At 42.4% G+C, this 23815-nt stretch overlaps 1 protein-coding gene across 1 annotated transcript in view; it reads left to right on the forward strand.

Annotated features, from left to right (window-relative positions):
- ST8SIA4 (ST8 alpha-N-acetyl-neuraminide alpha-2,8-sialyltransferase 4) overlaps positions 1-23815 on the forward strand; it is an 85779-nt gene that overhangs the window by 26156 nt on the left and 35808 nt on the right. Inside the window, exon 4 of the mRNA XM_083464617.1 lies at positions 6993-7286. Coding sequence (XP_083320743.1) covers positions 6993-7286 — 294 coding nt within the window. The remainder of the gene's footprint in view (positions 1-6992; positions 7287-23815) is intronic.

Consider the following 23815-nt stretch of genomic DNA (forward strand, 5'->3'; position numbering starts at 1 on the left):
ATACTTTCTTTCTCCCTCTCTTTCTCCACTCCATCAAATTTCCTGCCCACTATTACACAGGCAGAGTTTCATAAACCTGATTCCTTAAGTGGCCTGTGTACCTCAGAAGAAGCCATATTTTTTCATTCTCTAGAGTGATGTGTGGTCAGTGTTTTTTAGTTTTTATGGAGTGGCATTGTTGTGCTAGCTAATGATGCCATTGCATTCTACATGGTGGGAGAAACTTGCTAGTATTATTCGAGATAGTCTTAGTGTCTGCTACATGGCCAAGTATAATGTCTAGATGGGCTTAAGCTTTCTTGACTCAGGAGGAAGGCCCATAAAATAGCCATACTTAGCCAAGATTCGGGAAGTAGCAGGAACTTCTGAATAAAGGAAATTGGTCTTCAGCATATTTGGTTGCAACCAACACTGCTGCTCTGCCTGCACAACAGATTTTCACTCGTACAGAGGAATTTCCTTTTCCTCTTGATTGCAGACACCACCACACCTCAGATCCTCAATATCTGTTAGGGAGCAGATTAAGGGGGATGCAAGGAGAAGGAGGAAAGTTCTGTTGTGTGCTCACGCAGTGTTGAATATAGCCCATTATGTCCGTGTCTAAATATCACTCAAGAACAAGCATGCATGCAAAAAGATGGTAACTTGTTGGTTATGTAATTCCAAGCAAGTAGTTTATCCCTGCTTCACAAAATACTATTGAACTAGTAAAAGGTAAAGGTACCCCTGACCATTAGGTCCAGTCGCGGATGACTCAGAGTTGCGGTGCTCATCTCACTCTATAGGCCAAGGAAGCCAGCGTTTGTCCGCAGAAAGCTTCCGGGTCATGTGGCCAGCATGACTAAGCCGCTTCTGGTGAACCAGAGCAGTGCACGGAAACGGCGTTTACCTTCCTGCTGGAAGGTACTTGCACTTCGATGTGATTTCGAACTGCTAGGCGGGTAGGAGCTGGGACCGAGCAACGGGAGCTCACCCCATCGCGGGGATTTGAACCACCAACCTTCCAATTGGCAATCCCTAGGCTCAATGGTTTAGACCACAGCGCCATCCATGTCCTGCCACTATTGAACTAGGTCATATTTAATAAGTATGCTTACATTTTTACTTTCACTAAACATACCTAGAATTCAATGTAACACCAAGGAGACAAAGCGACAATCCCCTGTACTGATTGTAAGCGGCTGGTCAGAAATGTCATAGCAGCTGCTGCCCATGGTTCTGAAGTTTCATGGCTCTTCAGTGGAGGAGAATGTATTATTGGGGGAGAATGGGGTGGCATGGCAGGCAGAATTTGGCCCGCAGGCCTTAAGTTCCCCTCTGCTGTACTAAATCATGCACTATTCTGATTCCCAGTACCTCTGCAATTTCCACAATACCTGTTGCAGATTATACCCCAACATCTTACATTTATATTTTGTGGGTGTATATTTTCCATGCAGCAGATCTTTAGCTCTCCAGCTGGTGGTCTCATGGGCATATAAGTATTATCTGTATAATCTTTACATAGCAAAGCAGATCGAAAGATAATGTGTATGTAGATTTGAAGAACTGGATTGTAGAGTTAAAAAACAACAACCAGGAATAAAGTGTCTAGGCCACATCTGCTTGTTGAAGCAAACACTCCAGTCTCTCCTACAGAAAGCATTAGAGTAATTTCAGAAGGTAGATGTATAGATCAAGGATGACAATCATTATTTTATGCCGTGTTATTCTTGCTACCTGTTATTCACATGGAAAAACTAGCCTTTGAAGCTGTCACACGAAAGGCCATGCAGGTCCCCAAAGACTCTTTTATATCCAAAACTGAAAAAGTCACTATAAAAAATAAGAATGAGTGAACGTGTTTTTGGCCCTCCAAAAGAGATGAGATTTTGCAGATCAACAATGAGAGACTGAAACGAGTGACAACTATTTTAAAAATGTTCATTTTCGTTAAAAAAAAGAAAACAGTCGTTCTTCATATAGTCTGAAAATTTCTTGTTTACCAGGCAGGTTTTTAATCTTGCCTAAAGGCCAGATGGCCGGACTGGAGAGGCTTTCACTCTCAAGAGACTTGGGTGAAACACGGGTGAAACTGGCTACCTTATATTCTCTTTCCCCCTGAAATTTAAATATATCCCTTTTGCTTATTTTTTTCATGCCCTTACAAACTACTGGCTTCAACAGATGAAACAATCTGAGAACTATGTTTAGCATCCTTCATGCAACTCAAAACTGAGAATGTGAGTTCTTTCCCCCACTTTGTTCTTTCTTCCTCAAACTAATCAATTGCAGCATGCTGAAACCACTGCCACTGTTTTTAGCAAAGCAACACACTGTCCATAAATAGGTACTGTAAAAAGATAAAATTCACTTTCCTAAATTTGTTTCTGCACAGAATGAGTGGCCTCATGCCTGTAGATTTACATACTGCATGCTTGCGAAAGTGGGGACTCTCAAGTGACATTAATGAAACCTCAAAATATAAATGCAAAATAAAATTTTGATGGATTTTAGTAGCTTACTTTTTATATTGCAGAAGAACCTACTGCAGTTGGCTCATGGTATCAGGGTCCCAGATACCACTGGCTATTGAGTGTCAGTGGGAAAGAAATATATTTCCTCTTTTTCAAAATCCAGATTAACAACAAGATATATACCAGGCTTCCTCAGCCTTGGCCCTCCAGATGTTTTTGGCCTACAACTCCCATGATCCCTAGCTAGCAGGACCAGTGGTCAGGGATGCTGGGAATTGCCGTCTCAAAACATCTGGAGGGCCAAGGTTGAGGAAGCCTGATCTATACATTAGGCAAGCAGCATGCACTTACAGTCCTAGTAAGGTTAGCTCAGAGATGTAGAACCTGTGGCCCTCCAGATGTTGTTGGAGCCCATCAGCCTCATATAGCATAGCTTAATAGTCAGCAGTCATGGGAGTTGTAGTCCAACAATGAATGGAGAGTCCTGGGTTCCTTATCTGTAGGGTAATAATAATAATAATTTGTTATTTATACCCCGCTCATCTGGCTGGGAGAGGGCTCTATCATAATGGGAAAGTCTTCTTCTCTGATCGTGGGTAACTTATAAATACCCACTTACCTGATACCTACAAAGTAACTCGTGTGTTTTGCCTAACATTGGAGATAGGTCAAGAGAATGGTATATAAGTACAGTGGTGCCTCGCAAGACGAAAAGAATCTGTTCTGTGATTCTCTTCGTCTAGCGGTTTTTTCATCTTGCGAAGCAAGCCCATTGACGGATTAGCGGATTAGCGCTATTAGCGGCTTTTAGCAGCTTATCTGCTGATCGGATCAGCTGATAAGTGGCTTAGCGGCTTAGAAAAGGGGGGGGGAACCCGCAGGAACTTGCAAGGCATTGTCGTCTTGCGAAGCAAGCCCATAGGAAATTCGTTTTGTGAAGCACCTCCAAAACGGAAAACCCTTTCGTCTAGCGGGTTTTCCGTCTTGCGGGGCATTTGTCTTGCAGGGCACCACTGTATACAGAGATGGGGAATCAGCCATTGTGTATTTCTCCCCCACCCCCTAAAGGCTGTGGTGCAACCTGGAATATCCATAGCACCCACAGTTTATGTAGTTTGAATGTCTGCCACCTTCTTCATATTCCGCCTTAACACTCTTTCAAGATGACTTCACATCATCCAGCTTTTCTTCTTCATCCCTTTGCTTTGCTTATTTCGCCTGATTAGGAGTTCTTGCAGAAGTGCACTTAATATATATATATGCCTCCAACCCTCCAATATCTAAAATGTACTGAAATTTTCTGCTCTGGAGAGAAGCAGCAACATAGAACCCTTATCCTTTTTCTAACTATGTTTGATAGTAGCTACAGGAACTCCCAATTTTTGTTTCTGTTTCATTTAGTTGCAATGCATTTTTTTAAAAAAGCATCACTAATTTCCCCATTGTGAAACACTGATGTTAGCTAAAATAGTGAAATCTTTCTAAAGTTCTTTTGCTGCCATTGTTTCCTGGTTGCTCACAGATTGCATTCTAAATCCTTCCATAAACATATTAATGGAAGGTTCTGCAACAAAGGTATCAGTAGCATTGCAGTCTTTCACAGGAAGTGATGAATCACTGATACTCTTGCTGTTCATATTTATAGTCATGCACCTGCTTCCTTGAGTCAATATGCAGTCTGAAGAATGGCACTTATTTCAGATATGTGCTCATAGTGGAATGGACCATGCTGCAAATGGCTGAAATATTTACAGGAGTGTTTTGTAAGATGAAGTGCTTTTTGAAATAGAAGGAGAGGTGGCTAGATTATCACAACAACTGAGATTTTAAATAACAAAGCTGCCCAGAGATTATTTTGAGCAGATGCAAAGGAAAGCTTTTCTTCCTTCTACCTTCTGAGTAAAAGAGACATTAATTTAGATGGGAAAAGTAAAGATTGGGGTGTAATCTTATTTACAGTAGGTGGTTGGGTGTGATGATCTAATGCTTCCAGTATTCTTCAGCTTATACTTGGCATTTAGGTAACTGCGGCCTGGTAGTCATTTATGACTGGTGGACATGTATTTTTTATTATAATTACTGAAAACCTATGAGGAGATTTGCGGGTTGTACGTTAGTTGTACTAAAGTAGCAATGGTGGGTCCAGGATGCCAGGGGGATTGCCTCCTCTTGTACAACCTACCTACTTCCCTAATATGAGATGGAGAGGCCCTTATCTGTGTCCCATCTAGGATGAAAGCGTGGTTGGTGGTGGCATGGGATAGAGCCCTTTTAGTGGCTCCCACCATCATTGTAGAACTGTCAGGGTTCAGCCCTTCCCAGGCCTCAAACCTGAGGTCTCCTCAGAAGAGGAGCAGAGGATACGGTGAACCAGGTAGGAACTTCAGAGCTGCATCAAGCATGGATGGACTAGCTGGATGCAAGGCTACTTGAGAAACTGAGGAAGCACCTGCTCAGATCAGGGCTGGCTGAGAGCTGGGAAGGGGCAGAGCTTCCATATCCTGTAGAAGCTCCCAGTCTGAGATGATTCATTGTGGAGGCAATAGTTCTTATTCAAACTCCATCCTGCCTGACATGGGGAATATGGGCAGGACACATTGCCCTGAGAAGACTAGATGTACCCCAGTTACCTATGGCTTTTTAAAATGATTTTTTCTAAACCTGAATCCAATCCTTAGCAGGAGACTTGCAGGACAGACAGCCAAATCATATGGAGAGGCTATTGTCCCTACTTCCTATAGGAAGCAATAAGGTCAGTCCCTCAGTAGCCTTCTCCATTGATGTCAGCCTGCGTCCCCTGTTCCTATGTAGTGATGCCTAGAGTTATACAAGGTGACCAGTATAATAAGTTTGCTATGCCCTCACGCCTGCCTTTGCTTACAAATGGCAACACATTTGGGATTTTAAAATAGAAAGCTGCTACTTATACAATGGTATTTGAGGTTTTATGGAACATTTGACAGCATTTTACAATGTTCAAATAATAAGCAGTCAGTTTATGTCAACTAAGTAGCATGGCAACCATTTTATAAAAATATACATGTTTTTACAGATAAATATGTGAGCAGGGCTGCATTACAGTTTGAAATACCAGCCACAGAATGATTAATTTGATGGTTCTTATGACAGCATTCTTATCAGTGCATCCTGATGGCAACTGTCGAAAGGGTATAAGTGTGAGTGAGTGAGTGAGTGAGTGAGAGTGTGTTAGGGATGAATCCTTCTATTCCAATCTGTGTCAGATCTGCCAGTGCTCATCCATAAACCCATTCTGTCCATTTCTGAATTAATATATGGAATCTGCAGGGGAATGTGGGTTTTAAACGCGTTTTGACACTTTTTGAAGCCGAGAACTGTGTTGCAAAACTCGGAGAAGTGCAAAACCCCTAGGATAATTGTGTGATGATTTACACATTAGACTGGGAGGTGTTGATCAGGTTAGTCTGCATTGGAATTCAGAGAAATCAAATTCCTCTAGTGTGGTACCTTTAGAGTAAATGAACACTCTGTTAATTTCAAGAGCACTGGTTAGTTCCTTACAGCCTAACTATAAAACATTCTTCAGAAGTTCGTTGCATTCATTGAAATGGTGCTTATCTTCTAGGGAACGTACTTTAAATCAGTGGCCCATTCATTCAGCAGGTACGCTGTTCTTCGTCTTGCTTAAGTGCATCATAAAGTAAGAGGTCCTTGTTGAGTTCAGTGGGATTTTTTTTTTTTTTAAATTTTAAAAAAACCTTTATTGTATCACCTCAATTAAAAAACATTTGTACATCTTCCATAAAAACCGACACAAAAACAACAAAAAAAAAGTATCAAGTATCAAAGAAATTAAAATACATAAATCAATTTCAAGTTTCTTACTACTTAAATGCACATATCTTATATACATCAGATTCATTATCAGACTTCCCACCACCACGTCGAGAGCCATAACTCAACAGTATAATCAGCAGTGTCTTCATCTAATCGTAGTTCATACCTCGCGGTTTTTATATCGCACCAACTGTAATTTTTACATTTCCCAGAGTCAACTCCATGTATGAGAGAAATTTATTCCAATTGTTAATAAATTTGTTATTTCTCTGTTGCCTGATCTTTTGAGTCATTATTGCTGTATCCATGTATTCAATTAGTTTATTTTGCCAATCACTGATCGAGGGGACATGCGATGATTTCCAACTCTGCGCTAACAGTATCCTTGCGGATACTGTTGCATACTGAAAAAAGATTTGGTCGTCTTTGTTGATTTCTTCTCCTATCATTCCTAAGAGGAATGCCTCGGGCTTTTTTGGGAATGTATACTTTAGAATCTAGATTCTAAAGATTCTAGAGTTCAGTGGGATTTAAGATGCTTCTGGATTTCACCCAATATTTTTTAGATGACTAGATGCCACACAGTGCTTTGTGAAAGCATGTGGGACGCCACAGCCTTGCACGTTCATTTTCAGCCTTTATTTCACGCACACCTTTTTATCTGAGTTAATGTTTCATATTTATTATTTTATTTTTTTCCATTAATCTCTTCCTCTTCAGGTGCAATCTAGCTCCCGTGGTGGAGTATGCTGCCGATGTGGGGACTAAATCAGATTTTATTACCATGAACCCATCAGTTGTACAAAGAGCATTTGGAGGCTTTCGGAATGAGAGTGACAGAGAGAAATTTGTGCATAGGCTATCCATGCTGAATGACAGTGTCCTTTGGATCCCTGCTTTCATGGTCAAAGGCGGAGAGAAGCATGTGGAGTGGGTTAATGCATTAATCCTTAAGAATAAATTGAAAGTGCGAACTGCCTATCCATCACTGAGACTTATTCATGCTGTCAGAGGGTAAGTGTCTGGAAAAGACTGGCCTGTCCTTGGCACAATAGAACTCATAACTAAAATTTTCACTAGAGTGAAAGAATAGCACTGGAAAGGTTTATGATAATTCTGTTCTTACCACAATGGAGTATGCTTTCGATAAAGTCATGCTTGTTTGCCTGAAAACGTTTCCCACTCATTTAGTCCAGGCAGAGGCAAACATTGGCAATGATTTGATTTGGTGACCTCCCTTTCCTCTTTTTATGGGACGGAGCCACTTTATGAGGAATTATTTGAAATCTTCTAATTTATAACAGAACCAGCTAATCCCAGTATTAAACACTCTTATTTGAAAGTTGTGTTTCTGTCCTCCAGCTGTATGCGTTAAATTTCTTCATCTGAAACAGGCCTTTAGTCGCCATAATTCTCCTGTACAATCAAGCAAATGGATAGTCTTAACAGGCCAGACGTGGAGTACCTCTTCGTGATTTGTTTTTCTCTCAATCCTTCTTGTACCTCTTTTTTAAATTCTCCCCAAAAGTTTCTGTGTCAATTTAGAAAATATAGACAAAGTTGCTATTCTAATTTCAGCTTACTTGGTTGTGTAAAAATCATGTCTAGCTCCTATTGCCCTAGTTCCTCTGTTTATGCATTAAGAATTGCATTAGTCATTTTGTCACAAAAGTCGAATTCTTGTCTGTCGTGATGTATTAAGTCTTCCTTAGAGACACTTCTTTCTAGGATTTATTTCTTCATTGTGCTGCATTGCTGTGCTGTGTGTTTTCCTGTTTCGCTGTTTCCTCTTTTCTTTTTTAAAAAATGGTATCATAGCATATTTGTGGCTAGAATTAGTAGGTTTTTCAGTCCATTAAGCATTGCTTGCTTATTAAATGGGAGATACCCTGTGGATTGAAGATGCTTTCTGAAATGATAGGATTTTCATACTGAACTTGCTGTCAGTATTTGTGCCCTGTGCAAATTTAACTGTCAAGTATGTAGTGGGTTAGATGCAGAGAAATGCATGCATAAGGAACTGGAAGAAGCAGGCTTTAATACCCCTCCTCCCTGGCAGAAAACCTCCCCCATGAGCTGTGGCACAGGGGTCTGAGAGAGCAGGGAATACCTGAAAACAGAGGTTGCCTTCAGCCATTTTTTTCATAGCCGCTCTTTTTCCTCTCAGCCCACTGCTTTATCCCATCCAGCAATGTCCCCCGATCCCCTGGGAAGCCGCCTCCAAGAGCTTCTGGTGGAGGAGGTCCTATTAAGCACACATTTCTCTGGATCCAACAGAATATTTTCTTCATTGATAGAACGTTTGAATGATATTAATCTAATACAGGTGGTGACCATATTGTTCAGGGGGTTCCATTTCCAGTCCCTGTGCATGTCGGGTGTGTTCATAAGCCTGCCCCATTCCACCCCGTTCTGCCCTCTTCCGAGTCCAAAATAACTCATGTGTCGGCAATCACATGTCAATTGGACGCACCTGAAATGTTCGCTGCTTGTATAAAAAGGTCCAGTCGTGACCGACTCTGGGGTTGCGGCACTCATCTCGCTTTATTGGCTGAGGGAGCCGGCGTACTGCTTCCGGGTCATGTGGCCAGCATGACTAAGCTGCTTCTGGCGAACCAGAGCAGTGCACGGAAACGCTGTTTACCTTCCCGCCGGAGCGGTACCTATTTATCTATTTGCACTTTGACGTGCTTTCGAACTGCTAGGTTGGCAGGAGAAGGGACTGAGCAACAGGAGCTCACCCCACTGCAGGGATTCAAACCGCCGACCTTGTGATCGGCAAGTCCTAGGCTCTGTGGTTCAACCCACAGCGCCACCCGCATCCCATCGCCGTTTGTATAGATCAGCTTTTAAATCTCATTCAAAAGATTGCATCGATTTGGAGATTGACTTGGCTCTGCCACCACAGTTAGAAGCTTCCACATGCCCATTGCTAGAAACGGCAGGACAGGAGAGTGTTCTTGGGCTTGTAGGTTTCCCATAGGAATCTGGGTGGCCGCTATAAGAACAGGATGCTGGACTAGAATGGCCATTGGCGGGCTCTTCATTGACGGGCCCTTCTATGTACCCCATGAAAAACATTTTAAATATGTACCAGAAGGTTTTGTCCATTTTGCAAGTGTCCCTGATATTGTTATGATGGGGCTCTTTCTTATATCCGCATATGTTCACAAGCCATTTCAAAATTTTAAGTATATTACACAAGCACAGCTATCAACCAAATGAACAATCTTTTTTTAAAAAATAGCCCTAATGCAGTAAATGGATTTTTTTTTAAAAAAAATGAAACAAATCAAGCATACATTAACTTCCATAGAGAACACTCCTTTCAGCTTTTCCGTCATCTCCCCCAGTCTATAGTTACCCACAAGCAAACAAACAAAACCCTTCATATTTTCCCTGTGAGAGTATCGATAGAAGTTCAACTTCTTTCTGCTCGGATAGGGATTGAGCGTGGGAGAAGGATTTGATTCAGTTTTCATTTAAAGGTAAACCTGCTTAATTTCCAAAACATTGCATGAACTGAAATACAGCCATCCTTTGAAATGGTTGTACAGTGTCTACAAAAATGCCTATGTGAGGGTAAAGTGTGCAAAAAAACACATATAGTCATGAAAATGACATACAAGAATGCATTTTATCTGGAGAAGTAGCTTTGCAAAAATATGTGTATTTGGAGAAATTTGCACTAATTAATTTTCACGGCAGCTGACATGGAAATGGGGAGAACTGAACAAAAGATTAGAAAAATGAGCAACTTAGAGAAACCACAATTGACAGATTCTCTCATCCCTGTTCTTGATAACACATGCTGACAATATTTGCATTATACTTACATCCAAGGAAAGACTGCGCTCAGAAGCAGAGAGTAGAGCCAAACATCTGAATGCCTTTTCCAATTGTTCTCTGTGTGACTTTTCTCACAAGTAGTTGAAAGGATTCAAATGCAGGCCCTCTTTTAAAAGGCTGGGGTTTTTACTCAGCTGTAATGTTTAAGCCAGTCTTTTAAATCCAACTTTCCCCATCTTCAGATCTTCCCAAGAAGAAAAAGTGTGACATTCCACGCAGCAACATGAATGATCTTTTCACTCTAGCATCTGAACATTTTTCAGCAGCACTTTTCTGGGGCCCTTGCTCCCCATAGCTTTGTTGATTACTCTGTTAAATAAGCTCATATCACCTGTTAGTTACAGAGGTAGAGAGTTGCCACCATTATACCTGGTAGGACTCCTGTAGAGCTGCACAAAAATCAAGGAGACAAAAAAACCAGAAATGAAACAGTTGCAGGGTTTGGGGTTTTTAAAAGTCTGGTTCAAAGATGCAGTGATGGAAGAAAGCTATACATGAAATTCTGTATGTCATGCAGTTATTTTGTTTGCTGTTGGATTGTTTGGGGAGAATTTAAGACCATCAGAGCCATTTATGGGGGGAGGAATACATCAAACAACAAAGCAGACAGGCTTTCAGAATTAAAATTTAGGATTAAAAACTAAAAAGCAAAAATCTTTGCCTCCTTCTGAAAGGAAAGGAACTCTACAGTTCTATGATTCTATAATTCTTGGGAGAGTCAGTTGTGAAGGGACCATAGGGGGCCATTTGAGGATGGTCTTAATCAGAGACGCTTGCAAAGTTTTCCTGAGCCAGGTTTAGGGAAGCCTTTTAGGAACTCATAAAAAGCATGCTCCAAAGGCATGGCTGACATTATTCTGTTTGGATGAAAATCCATGGCAGAAAAGATGTGCCAGCTTCCCTGGCTGCCGAAAGCTTTCCATGGCCAGAAGAGAATTGTCTCCTGGCTGAGGAAAGCTTTATCAGCCAGGCATAATGGCAGCAAAAGATCCAGTTGAAAATAGTTTTGGCATGCTGAATATTCGGCTGCCAGAACCTCTACCAGCCACTTACTTCATTACTGTTTAATGTGATGGAACAAGGCTGCTCCATCCCATTAAATATTACCAGAATCAAGAAGTACAGGGGCATTAGAGAGAGTAGGGAAGCCAAACCTTCATGAAGAAGCTGCATATGTTGGTGTTTTTGGACTTGGGTCCCTGACCCTCTTTTCCCCAGCCTTCTCTGAGTTCACTAATTAAGTGTTTATGCCACCAGATGAACCCACAAAGACCTATATTTTCCTAGCTAAGCAGAGGGAAAGTGTCTCTTTAACTTGCTTAAAAGCAGTGATGGGGCACACCAGCAGAGCTCATCTGGCAGGCCTGCTGGGGCATCTGTTAAACCCTGTCCTTGTCATCTCCCTGCCCCAGTTCTGTCCATGTAAGTTGTAGCAATGCCTGTGTGAGGAGTGCAATCCCACATCTTTGCCCCATCACACCAGCTGCTACTGAAAAGTAGGCCTTTTCTGAGATGGTGCTATAGGAAAAGAATGCAGTGACTAGAAAAACTGGGAAAGCTGCTGCCTCTGATTGGGAACAATTCATGGAGTTGATACCAGAGTTGGGCATAAATGATGCTGGGTCAACATGGCTTTGGTTGAGGCAGTTCCCTTTTCCTAATTGGACATATTTAGTATTTTTAGTGTCATATTTAGCAGAGTGTACAACAGGACTTTTCAGAAATAATGTTGCCAAGAATAAAATATATGAGTATTATGTGGTTGTTAAAATTTAGAAAAATGTAATATTTTAAATGAAATTGTACATTGTGTGTGTGTGTGTGTGTGTGTGTGTGTATCCTCTTCTCTTGTTATGGAAACCTTTAACAACAACAACAACCTTCATAATTGATCTGCACTCATCCGTAAGAGCTTAGAAGTGTAAAACATTAAGCTATGCTGACTTTAAAGAATATTTAAATCAAATGATATTATATGAGTCTTGGATTCTTGGGTACCACACTTCCTTTCTGTGGGCAGAACAGTAAGAACAAACTGGAAAGTACTACATACATATTGCCCTGACCACAAAAATAATGGAACTTAAAAATTGTATGGCCTAGGGGAAACTGTTTCAGAAAATGTTGCACATCCCTATTCATTTGTTAAGCCTTTCCTCTCCCCATTGGAAGAAAGTAGGTATGTGTGTGAGAGAGAAAGAGAGGCAGAGGGTGTGTGTGTGTTCATGCTGGGTTGAGAATTTCCTCTGGGATGCAATGCCTGAACAGGCACAGTGTTGTGTTGTATTCTATTACGAATCAAGCCTCGTATGCACTTAATATGATCTGTGCACGTCAAAGCAATCTTGCTCTTCCGACAAAAGGGAGTGATATTGTTGTCGGCTTCAGCTGCTATTGAGCACAGCAAGATCTTGAAAACATGAGCCATTCAGTTACTATCTAATAAGCAAATTATGGCAAATTAAGGAATGCAAATTTAGCAGAGGCATAAGAAAAGAGTACAATGGGGAACTGAAGATTGCTGCTAGGCGGGGTGTGTGCGTGTGTAAGAGTCAGGAAATAGCAACATACTCACTGAGGCCTTGCCTTTTACTTGGAGAAGGGAGGAAGCTGTGAAAAAGCTTCTTATGATGTTCCCATTAGATAATACCAGTTATCACTGGCTGCACGGCAACACCAAGAGGAGATAATGTGGGTGCTACTGTTGAAACACAGATGAATCTGATTTGTGGGAAATACGAACCTATGGAAGTTAGTCTAATGTATATACTCTTAGACCACCCATCACCACTCCCAGTTAGTAGATGGCTCTGCGTACTATGGGAGGAAGGAGGTGCAGATAAGACTAGAAGAGCCATAGGTGCATGGTAGGGTGCACACTTTGCATTCAGAAAGCCCCCAGCCTCTTCCATTAAAGCAGGAGTGGCTAATATTGCTGTATCCCAACTCACATCATTCCCAGACAGCATAGCCAGTAGTAAGAATTACTGTTGCTTTTCCAAAGCCATCACTTCACCATTGGAGGCAATGTTAGAAACTGAGATATGAAAGCTAGGAGCTAAATGGCACCTTAAACCTAGGATGTGCATAAAGGCCACAATCCAGCCCACCCCCCTGTGAAATGAATACACATGATTTAAGTTTAAACATTAATGGGCAAAATTTGGCCACAACTTTATTGATTACAGAATGTGAGCGGTATTGGCTTAGGCACTGGCATCCAAACTATAACTGACTCCTGCCCGCCTTGCAGGGAGACTGGTAAGGGTAACCACCCAAAGAGGGAGCTTGGTCGATGGCAATCAATTCAAGCTCTACCCCTGGGCTCCCGGTGGGACATGGCATGGACCTCACCCCTCCGCGGGCTTCGGATGAAATCCAGACCTCCGGATTCCTTTAACGGAATACCCTTGTTCCTGAAGGGGCAGGTGATGGCCGCACCTCCCCTCCCCCCCATCACTAATCCAGTGCCTAACTGCCACATGAGTTGCTTGCCACCGATACCCTCACACCTGCTAGATATGAAAGCTAGGAGCTAAATGGCACCTTAAACCTAGGTTATGGGCGCAACAACAGAATGTCTAGACACGCTTTTTAAATAACAATAATACAAAGCTGAAAATGAATGAACTGCAGCCAAAATATTATGTTCATTTTTCACATGGTCTAATCCTTCCCCTGCCCACTCCCCTAATATTCCTCAGAGGGTCTCTCCTCCCGTCTTCAGAAAGTAGCTGGAAGTGGGGAGGCAGAAAAAGGTCCTCCTGCAGTTATAATCTGAAATCTTAGGTGCAGTACTGCGCCCAGAGCTCAGAAACTGCTCACGCTAATGAAATTTCCTGTTGCAAAATGCGCCTAGAACAATGGCATTTTTGAACACTGGTTGGAGGTGCTCAGTCCATAAACCATGGGAGCTGTCCCATAGCAAAGGTACTAGCATATTTATAGACAGTATTGCATATTTATAGACAGCATTGGGGAGAAGTTGTTGGTGATGCTGGGACACCTTGGGCCTGTTCTTCCTACAAATCAAAAGCACTCTAGTCTTTCCTCATCGATCACTGAAGGGGTGACGTTAGCCCTTGGGAAAACAAATCCCCTCAAGTCCACACATGCCTGCCCTGGGCATGGACACAGCTGCCACTACCTCTTCCAGCCCAGGCTTTGTGGAAGAGGGTTCCCGAGTGAATGACTGGCAATGTCACTTGCCTGTTCAAGCTTAAGAAAACCCTGAGCTAGATAATAGTTGCAGTAGTGGTAGCAGTGCCTGCTGGATCTCTGTCTTTGTGGCACAGTGGAAAAGGAACACAGGGCTACTCTGGAAATGACTAAGTAGTAAAGCAAACAAAGGGAGCAAAAAGATGGGCGATTAACAAAGCAGAGAGTCTGTGCCAGCCGGAAAATGGGTGAAGCCCCTCGTTGAGCTCAGAGTCGGGTAAAAGAACAAAGGCCTGTGGCAGAGTTCCAGGACTGCAGTTTGTCCTTGGAAAAAATTTAAGACACCAGTCAGTTTGGAGTAAGCTCAGCAGTTTATAATTTTATGGAGGGAAATAAAGATGTAAGATTGCTGCAGTTTGAACGGCAAGTGGCCAATGATGCAGGTGGCATCCCTCTGCACTCCAGCCGGGTCACTAGCTGGTCCCGGATGCTCTCCCACAACACCGCACCCCAGGGAAGGGGACGTGTAAGATTGATTTGGTTAAACTAGAATATGTAGCCATAATCGAAGGAAACCATGGAAGGATGGATGGGAAGTCAATTAATTGTATTTTCCCCCCCCCCTCCTTTTTGTGCTTATTTCTTTCTTTGTTTTTTCTTTCTGTATTTACCAATCAATAAATTAAAGTTATAGCATTAAAGAAAGCATTGCAGTTTTCCCTGGTGTGCTAGAGGAAAGGTTAGAAGTTAACCTATGAGCAGGAGAGCAGGGCAGTCTGCAAGGCAACAGACAGGACTGTGCCTATGGGAAAAGCGAGACCTTCTTGGAGTGTAAAGCTGGGAGCCCTTCCATCCTAGGTTCAGGCTGTATACAGTGGTACCTCGGGTTAAGAACTTAATTTGCTCTGGAGGTCCGTTCTTAACCTGAAACTGTTCTTAACCTGAGGTACCACTTTAGCTAATGGGGCCTTGTGCCGCTGCCGCACAATTTCTGTTCTCATCCTGAGGTAAAGTTTTTAACCCAAGGTAATATTTCTGGGTTAGTGGAGTCTGTAACCTGAAGCATCTGTAACCTGAAGCGTCTGTAACCTGAGGTACCACTGTATATGTGTAAATAAACCATATATCATAAAGATACCACATTTGTGTGCCATTTCCAAAGGAAACATGAACCCTTGGGCAAACGCCTGGAACTCTCTGGAATCTCACACTGCAGTGGAGATTGTGGGTGGTGTGTAACAATATATAGTAGACTGTACAGTACTTAGATTAAAAAAAATTTAAGCAGTATATAAATGCTTTTGAATGCATACATATATACATCCACTCCTGGTGCTGTAGATCACATCACCAAGTGTAGGCTAAGAGGCAGGCTAGCAGTATTATCACCTACGGCCCAAAGATCAGGAAAGTCCTCGAATGTTGAAGGAACTTGTCTCCAATACCACCAAGATAGCAGGTGGGTAATCATATCATCTCTAATGACATCCTGATGATACAGCAATTGCCACTTTAGTAGCAATGTTGTGCTAACATGTAAGACATACCCTCATAAATTAATATATTTTATCTGGAAAGTAAAGGAAAGCTTCCCTTTTTAACATTTGCAAACAGTTTATTTCATTCTGATCCATATTAGCAGCCAAGCACTGCCTTGTGTTTTATTTAAAACAGGAACATTTGCATAGAACATTTATTTAAAACAGGAACATTTGCATAGAACAACAAAGAGTGTTGTTGTTTTTTAATTAGATTTTAATGATGAGGCTGTTAGTCAGCAAAGTCACAGAGGCTGTTATGGCACTTTTTAATACATAGAAATGAATCCAGTGTCATATTTCTTTTTTTTTTAGAATAAATAAATACAGGAATCTTTCTTTTTAAGCTCTACCAGAGGCACATCATTAGGAACATCTCCTCAAGTAGCAACCTGAACTCAAATCGATATAATCTGAGTAGGGAAACACATAAACAGGACAGTATTATATTTAATAGCCTAAGTGAGTCCATTAAACTGTTTTGGAGTAAAGGAATATTTATCTCCAATAGTAACATGTCCCTTTGTGCCTGTCTAACAGGCTCTGTTTTACCTTCTGAAAAACACAACTGCTCAGTAGATATTGTGGAAAAGAATAGAATTCTTTTTTCACCCGCTCTTTATATAACATTTTATTATGAGTTCTATCTCTAAAAACTGCCTGAACACACACAATTGAGTTGTTTATTATTTATATCACAGTAATGTCAAAGTTTCCAGCTGAGCATATGGCCCCATTGTTCTACTTTTTGTAGAAAATACAGCTCAGGATATTAGTGGCATGCAGTCAAAGCATGAAAATTTCAATGTCAGCAAGCTTTCATATTCAGATTATTTTGCATCCGCTTCTATATCTAGAGCTCTTTGGTGTGACCTTGAGGTGACTTACTGTAGCTTGAAGTTTGGAGGCCTTTTTTGGCTGAAAAATGATATACAAATAAATTAGAAAAATAATTTATTTGATTTGATTTGGTTTGGTTTCATCAATTCTTGATACCAGCACATGCTGGAGCATACAGTATCATTAAAACAACCAGACAAATCTGTTCAAACAAATAACAAATCAGATAAAACATGTGAAATTGGTATAGATATATAACATTTAAAATTAAAAAATACATAATGAAACACCAATTTACAGCTTAAACATCAGGTGCCCTCCATAAAAGCTGTTACCAAAAGGCAAGTCGGGCTGACTCCAGCCTTTCTGCAATGAGGAGGGAATTCTGCAACCAAGGGGCCACCATGGAAAAGAACCTGTTTTATGTTGCTGGCACCATGATATACAGTGGTACCTCGGGTTACATACGCTTCAGGTTACATAGGCTTCAGGTTACATACGCTTCAGGTTACAGACTCCGCTAACCCAGAAATAGTGCTTCAGGTTAAGAACTTTGCTTCAGGATGAGAACAGAAATCATGCTCCGGCGGCGCGGCGGCAGCAGGAGGCCCCATTAACTAAAGTGGTGTATCAGGTTAGGTACAGTTTCAGGTTAAGTACGGACCTCTGGAACAAATTAAGTACTTAACTCGAGGTACCACTGTATTTTAATAGTAAATGTTTATCTGAAACAATCTCTTTGTTTAACTTTAAGTTATGCACCTCTCTTGATTAGAAAGATCAATAGTTTATGTCCAGTAAACTATTTTGCAGACAAATAAACACAGTTTCTTGTAACTATTGTATTGCAATAAATGCTGTGTGTTTATTCCCTTTTTCTTTTTTTAGAGATCAGAGCTGTGCTCTGGATAACTGCACAACGTATTTGTGCATTGTTTCTAAATAGTTTTTGCAAAATTTTGTTACATAATTGTGGGTACATTGTTGAAAACATAATTGGGATAATCAGTGCACTGCAGTGTTCATTAACAGTTGAAAGCAGTTGCTGAAAGGTGACATTAAAATTATTACTTTCTGCATCTAGACTTCAGTGTCAGGTTAATTGCAAAGTCATTCCAGTTTCCAGGATAGAAATGTAACAGTGAAACATAAGAGGAATTTGATGGATGTTTTTAGGGACATGAAATGCTTTGCAGTCAGACTTCCTTAAATGTAGATCTCCTAGCCGAATTCAATGGAAAGAACATAGCATATATGTATACTCGTATCCCTTAATACTCCACAGCTTTCCATAATGAGACTGCTTGCCTTGAGCCAGGGATCTCAGACACAGTGGTGTAGTATGGATTGCTGGCAGCCGGAGCAGGGCAAGTGTTGCTCCCCTTGGTGGACTGGGCAGCTGTGCATGCCGGGGTGGTGGTGTGTGGAGCCCGCGCAGAGGGTGAATGGAGCCCGCCTCCAACAGGCTCCTCACCCGCTGCCTCCACCCACCCACCCACTAGACCAACCTGTTTGCCACTGCGCTTCAGCTGCCAGGGCTCTGTGCCTGTCGTGGGAGCACTCAATTTTGCCCCCTCAAAAATGTGTGCCCAGGGCCTTGGCTTGCCCATTCCACACCTCTGTTCACACAGCCACAGGTCACCGAGGCTTCAGAGTCTCAGTACCACTAATGTGCCCTGTATAGTCCTGCTATTTGGCAAGACACAAGATAATTCTGTAAGGGCAAACATGTATCCTTTTGTTACATGAGAATATTTTGTGTCCTTTTGTCTGCCACCTATGCTTTTCCAGGGGTGAGGGACTTGCTTGCATGCCTTATTTTAAATGGAGGAACCCATGATGTTTGTTTGTTTTTATAATTTTGCCCTCAGCAATCTAGGAGGACCCTTTGGCACTTTCCTACTCATTCCTTTATACAAGGAACTGCACAAAGAGTATCCTGTTCTCCCACCCCCTACATTTCCAACTCTAGTTTGTGAAAAACAATAGCATTATGCCTCTGTACTTCCTACCAAATGCTGGCAGTAATTTAATTGAGTATGTGCTCAGGAAGACGATGGCTATTTATCATTACTTTTCCAGGGAAATTTCTTTTTTTGGCCAAACTTCAGTTAACAGTTGTGCTACAAATCATCCATCGGAGGAAGTTTAGCTGCCCCGTTTTTACATAGGTCTTTGTAAGTTCTAACTAAAAAAGAATCCCATTCTTCGACTGTGTATAAGAGGTACGTCATTGCCATCAACTCTCTGTTTTGCTTTATTTGTTTATTTGGTTGGTTCATTTATGTCCCATCTTTTCCAGAAGAAGCTCAAGGTGGTGTAGATGGTTCTCCCCCTCCTCATTTAACCCTTCATTTAATCCACAGCAACGCTGTGAGGTTGGCTAGGCTGAGAGGCAGTGACTGGTCCAAAGTGGCCCAGTGAGCTTCATGGTTGACCAGGGATTTGAACCGTGGCCTCCCAGATCCTACCCTGACACTCTAACCACTGTACCACACTGGCTCCCAGTCCATTCCATTGTGTTTTTTCTTCCAAGGCAGAGGGTGTCTTTAGGAATATGGCTGTGGGGAGATATTTAAAGACTGGTCTCTAATCCACCCTCTTATTTTTTGTGTGCTGGGCTTTCCAGTCTCCTGGTACCCACTCTTAGACAGATCTGTGTGCTGGTCCCAGGGGATTACTGTGCGGCATGGTCCGAGTCCAGTTCGAGGTCGAGGGTAAGGTATGGAGGCTGTCCGTCAAGGCTGAAGTGGGGTCCAAGGCAAGGAGTCGGGTGTGGTCAGGAACTCTGGCAGAAGAGCAGGACAGGGTGCAGGCAGGAACAGGTTACCAACAATGTTGCTCCCACAACCTGGGACTGGGCTGGCTGGCTTTTATCTGCCCCGAGGCATAGGGCGGTCCCGGTCCACAGGTGACTCGCATCTCCCGGCCTGGAGGCGAGCACTCCTCCTGCGAGAACTTAGTTCCCTCCGCCTCTCTGCCCTGAGCCTCTGCAGCTCAGGAGAGGCTGGAGGGTTACTGGACCCAGAGGCAACCTCACCTTCCCCTGACGGGGCTGAGAGTGGAGCACCTGCAGGCAATGGGTCCTCGATCACCTCCGGAGCCAGAGCAGATTCAGCTGGTGTCTGCTCCTGAGGATCTGGCACAGGTGAGGGTCCTTCAGGTTCAAGCCCCAGCCCCGGCTCAGCTGGTCCTGGAGGTGGGGACTCACGTGCAGGCTGGGATTCCTCAAGTTCAGCCTCTGAATCCGATTCCCAGGCCACCACAATCTGTCACTTTGCAGACATCTGGGAACACAGGATTATTCTTGTGCTGCAGTTTAACGCCAGACTTAGAGCAGTTAAACCACCCTTCTTCTCCTTTCCCCCCTTCAGTAATGTACATATTTGGAGACATCAAGCAAAATAGACAATTTAGAAAGGAAGAGGTACAATTCCTTTTCTCTCATCTAACTGCCTTGGTGGAAAGGTGGGATACATACATATATGCATACATGCCTATCTGATAGTTCCTTGAGAAGCTGGCCCTAAGATTAAATTGAAAGTTAAGATGCAGACACATATTGGTGAAGGACCACCTTCTCGAGCTGTTTCCACACCATCCTCAGAAGCGAAACCCTCTCTTTTTCCGAAAGACAATCTCCTGTGGCCATGTATCCCACAAAACAAGTCAGGTATGAGGTTGATGACTGAGCATCATGTAAATTTTGGCCAGCTGTTTTTTGAAGTTGTGGTCTGGAGAGAGTGTGTTAATTGCTGTAGGCTAATGAGATCAGGAAAGGACACCCAATAGAGGCTGCTACAGAATTTCTGATACATATTGAGCTTTTAAGCTGTTTATCACTTAGGGGGGAAATGCACAGGAGATGAAGGTAGAATAGGGGTGAGACCTTGAGACAACTCTGCTATTTCCTGGAATATGAGGTCAGTGTGAGCAGATGAAAGATGACTTAACAGCTGTTTCTTTGTTAGTCCTACGCACACGTAGAATACATATGAAGGGAGGAGTGGGACCACACTCTTTGGCTCTGAATTTGGCTCCAGCACATTCAGTGGAATGTTAGACACGAGAGCCTAGCCTGTGTGCATAAGGTCTCCTTTCTGGCATTCTTCTTGCAGACATCAGCAGTAAGAAGACTGCACACGAATGCACAAGTGGAAACAACATCCTGTCCCTCCTCCTTATAGAACTTAAAACATGGCTGCCATCTCTTTCACACTGAGCTCCATAGAACAGCATTTCACCCAGTCCAGGCACAAGATTAGGCACATGGTCGGTTCTCTCACTGAAATATTTCAATTGAATATATTGATTAAAAAACCAGGTTTCAAAAGCAAAAACTATCAATGACAAACCACCCCCATCTCCAAGCAGTGAGACATTTCAGGGATTTCGGTTTCCATGGAATGAAGGCCACTGGAGAGTGTGGTGTCTTTTCGATATGTGATTTTTATTTACACTGATATACAACCAGAGCATAAAATGGAAGAGCTTACAGCATTATCACTTTAACATATCTTGCTCATTGGGTCTCTAGGAAGGCCCCTTCCCCTGAAAGCTATAGCAAGTTAGACATTGTGTATTCCCAACTCCTGTCGTTCTCCTGGTAGACAGATGTGGCATCCAGCCAGGTCAGTGCTGTGGGGAGGTCTACCTGCTCCTTCTGTAGGTCTCTCTAGCTTAGTTGTTTCTATGGCAACACATCTGCACCTGACCAACTGTTTAAAAGGCTATCAGCAAATAGAATGGTTTGACTACTTGAGGAGCTCCTTCTACTATAACCTATGATATTGCAGATGCAAAACTTATTGTCATGTTCTTATGTAGAAGAAAACAACTTCTTTCCATTGTACCTTTCTATCTGCATTAGAACAAAGGTACATTAATTAAAAGAAGAATTAAGACTTTCCAAAGGGAAAGACAAATTAGTGTATACAGGTAAATGTATTAATAGCTACCTTAAGCATTATGTGCTCACTTACCAAAATAGAAATGGATAACCAAGTACTGCCTTCTGCTTTGAGTTTTGGGTTAAGATGCTTTCATTCCTCCTCCTTGAATTTTCAGCGAGCTGTAAAATAATTTTTGTTCTGCTTGTGCAGAGTTGTTGTGCTCATGTGTAAGTTGAAGATGGCATAGCATGTAAGGTAGAGATTCACACCAACAAAGCTTGTGGACATACAGATGATGCTGGACCATAACTGCTACCACCTCAGGTCTTGCAAACTGGGGCTGATTGGGAGCAGGAGCCCACAACATCTAGAGGAAACCAACTTGGCAATAGTTGGAATACAGCATCAATTGCGGTGGCTGTGAGGGACAAGAATTGCGGGGGGGGGGGGCAGGGAGGATAGAGGCAGGACGTACTTTTTGATGACAGCTGCAGAAAACTGATAATCCAGCTTCTTACATTTTCCTTTCACCTTTGAAAATTTCATATCGGGCTCCGAAAGTGTAGTGTTGGTTACTAAATAAATATCCTTCAATATTTCCTCTCTGTCTCCTGTTGTGCAGTGTTTCGCCATTGATTTTGTTGAAGATCAGGCTGTGAGTCTGATTAAGTAGAAGGGTAGTGCTTGACATCCTGTAGTGAATTTGGCACCTTACTATTAGTTTTCTTTAAAAAAAAAATGACCTCAAAGTTTGCTTTCTAAATACTTGAGAGAAGTTCAGTAACAAAGCTCTCTTCTTCCAGGCAGTTGCTAAGAGGAGCATGTGACATACCTCAGGTGACGGCCCACCTTGTATTTAGCCGTTTAAGAGAGAAACAAAGTGTGCAAGCCGAATGCCATTTTGGTGCTCCTTAGTGAACTGTAGGGTTCTGAGTGATACCTTGGCGCCTGATGGGGAAAAACACCAGTTCCTCCTGGCCTTGCAAGCATGCTTGACTTCCTGACTGAGATAGTAACCAGGTAACCAAGGCCTTAGCTCAGAATGTGGGGTGGGCGGGGGACAGAGAGAAAAGGTTTTAAGGTCTCTGGCTAGAAGAGGAAACATATGTGTACTCTGTCTGCCTGCAATCTAGTTGTCAGATTTTATCAGAAAACGGAAATTAATTATATTTGCAGGGAGGATGACAATGAGCCACATTGAGAATAAAAATGGTACAGGGCTTAGTACGCTGAAAAGCATAATGGAAAAATGGATAACAATACCATATACAGTGCCACCCAGATTCAGCTAGGGGCCGTAAATGTACACACCTGTAAGGCAAAGGACCCCTGGACGGTTAAGTCCAGTCAAAGGCGACTATGGGGTGCGGCGCTCATCTTGCTTCAGGCTGAGGGAGCTTGTGTTTGTCCACAGACAGCTTTCCGGGTCATGTGGCCAGCAGGACTAAACTGCTTCTTGCGCGACAGGGCAATGGGGCAATGGGACACAGTGACGGAAACCAGAATGCATGGTAATGCCATTTACCTTCCCACGGAGTGGTACCTATTTATCTACTTGCACTGGTGTGCTTTTGAACTGCTACTTTGGCAGGAGCTGGGACAGAGCAACGGGAGCTCACCCCATCGTGCGGATTTGAACCACCGTTCTTCCGACTGACCAGCCCAAGAGGCTCAGTGGTTTACACACCTGTATCCCACCCTGGACAGGAGATCAGGCTCTGCTTCCACAATTGCCCACCTTTATCCTCAGCTGGAACAGAATTGTTGTGACCGTGTAAAAGTTGGAATTACCCAAAGAATTTTTCATCACTGTGTGGATACATTGTCTATTGTGTAGTATATAAGCCTTTAAAATAAATAAATGTAGAAATAAATTGCCAGAAATAAATTGCTGTTGATACTGGACTATACACATACTATCCTGGCAGCTTTGCCTGTGACGGATTCCCAAGTTTAAGTTCTATGCTTTCATGATAATTGATACTTCCTTTGTTTGCTTAAAGGGTTATCTTTTATATTAATGCACTGTGGTTCTTCTGGCTGGCAATTGTGCCCAGGCACCAGTGGGATACACAACGGTAAAATCAATAGCTTTTATATCTGATTAATCTAACCTGTTTAAAACCTAAGCATCTGTAAATGGATATTTGATACGATAGGGCTTTGTAAAGGATGTTTTGCATTACATTGATTGAAGGGGAAAGAGGTCAGAGTTTAGCGGCATGATAAATTAATATTAAATATGTGATTTTATCAGGAATACAAA

The sequence above is a fragment of the Podarcis liolepis genome, assembly GCF_965112155.1.
Source record: "Podarcis liolepis genome assembly, chromosome: 11".
NCBI lineage: Eukaryota > Metazoa > Chordata > Lepidosauria > Squamata > Lacertidae > Podarcis > Podarcis liolepis.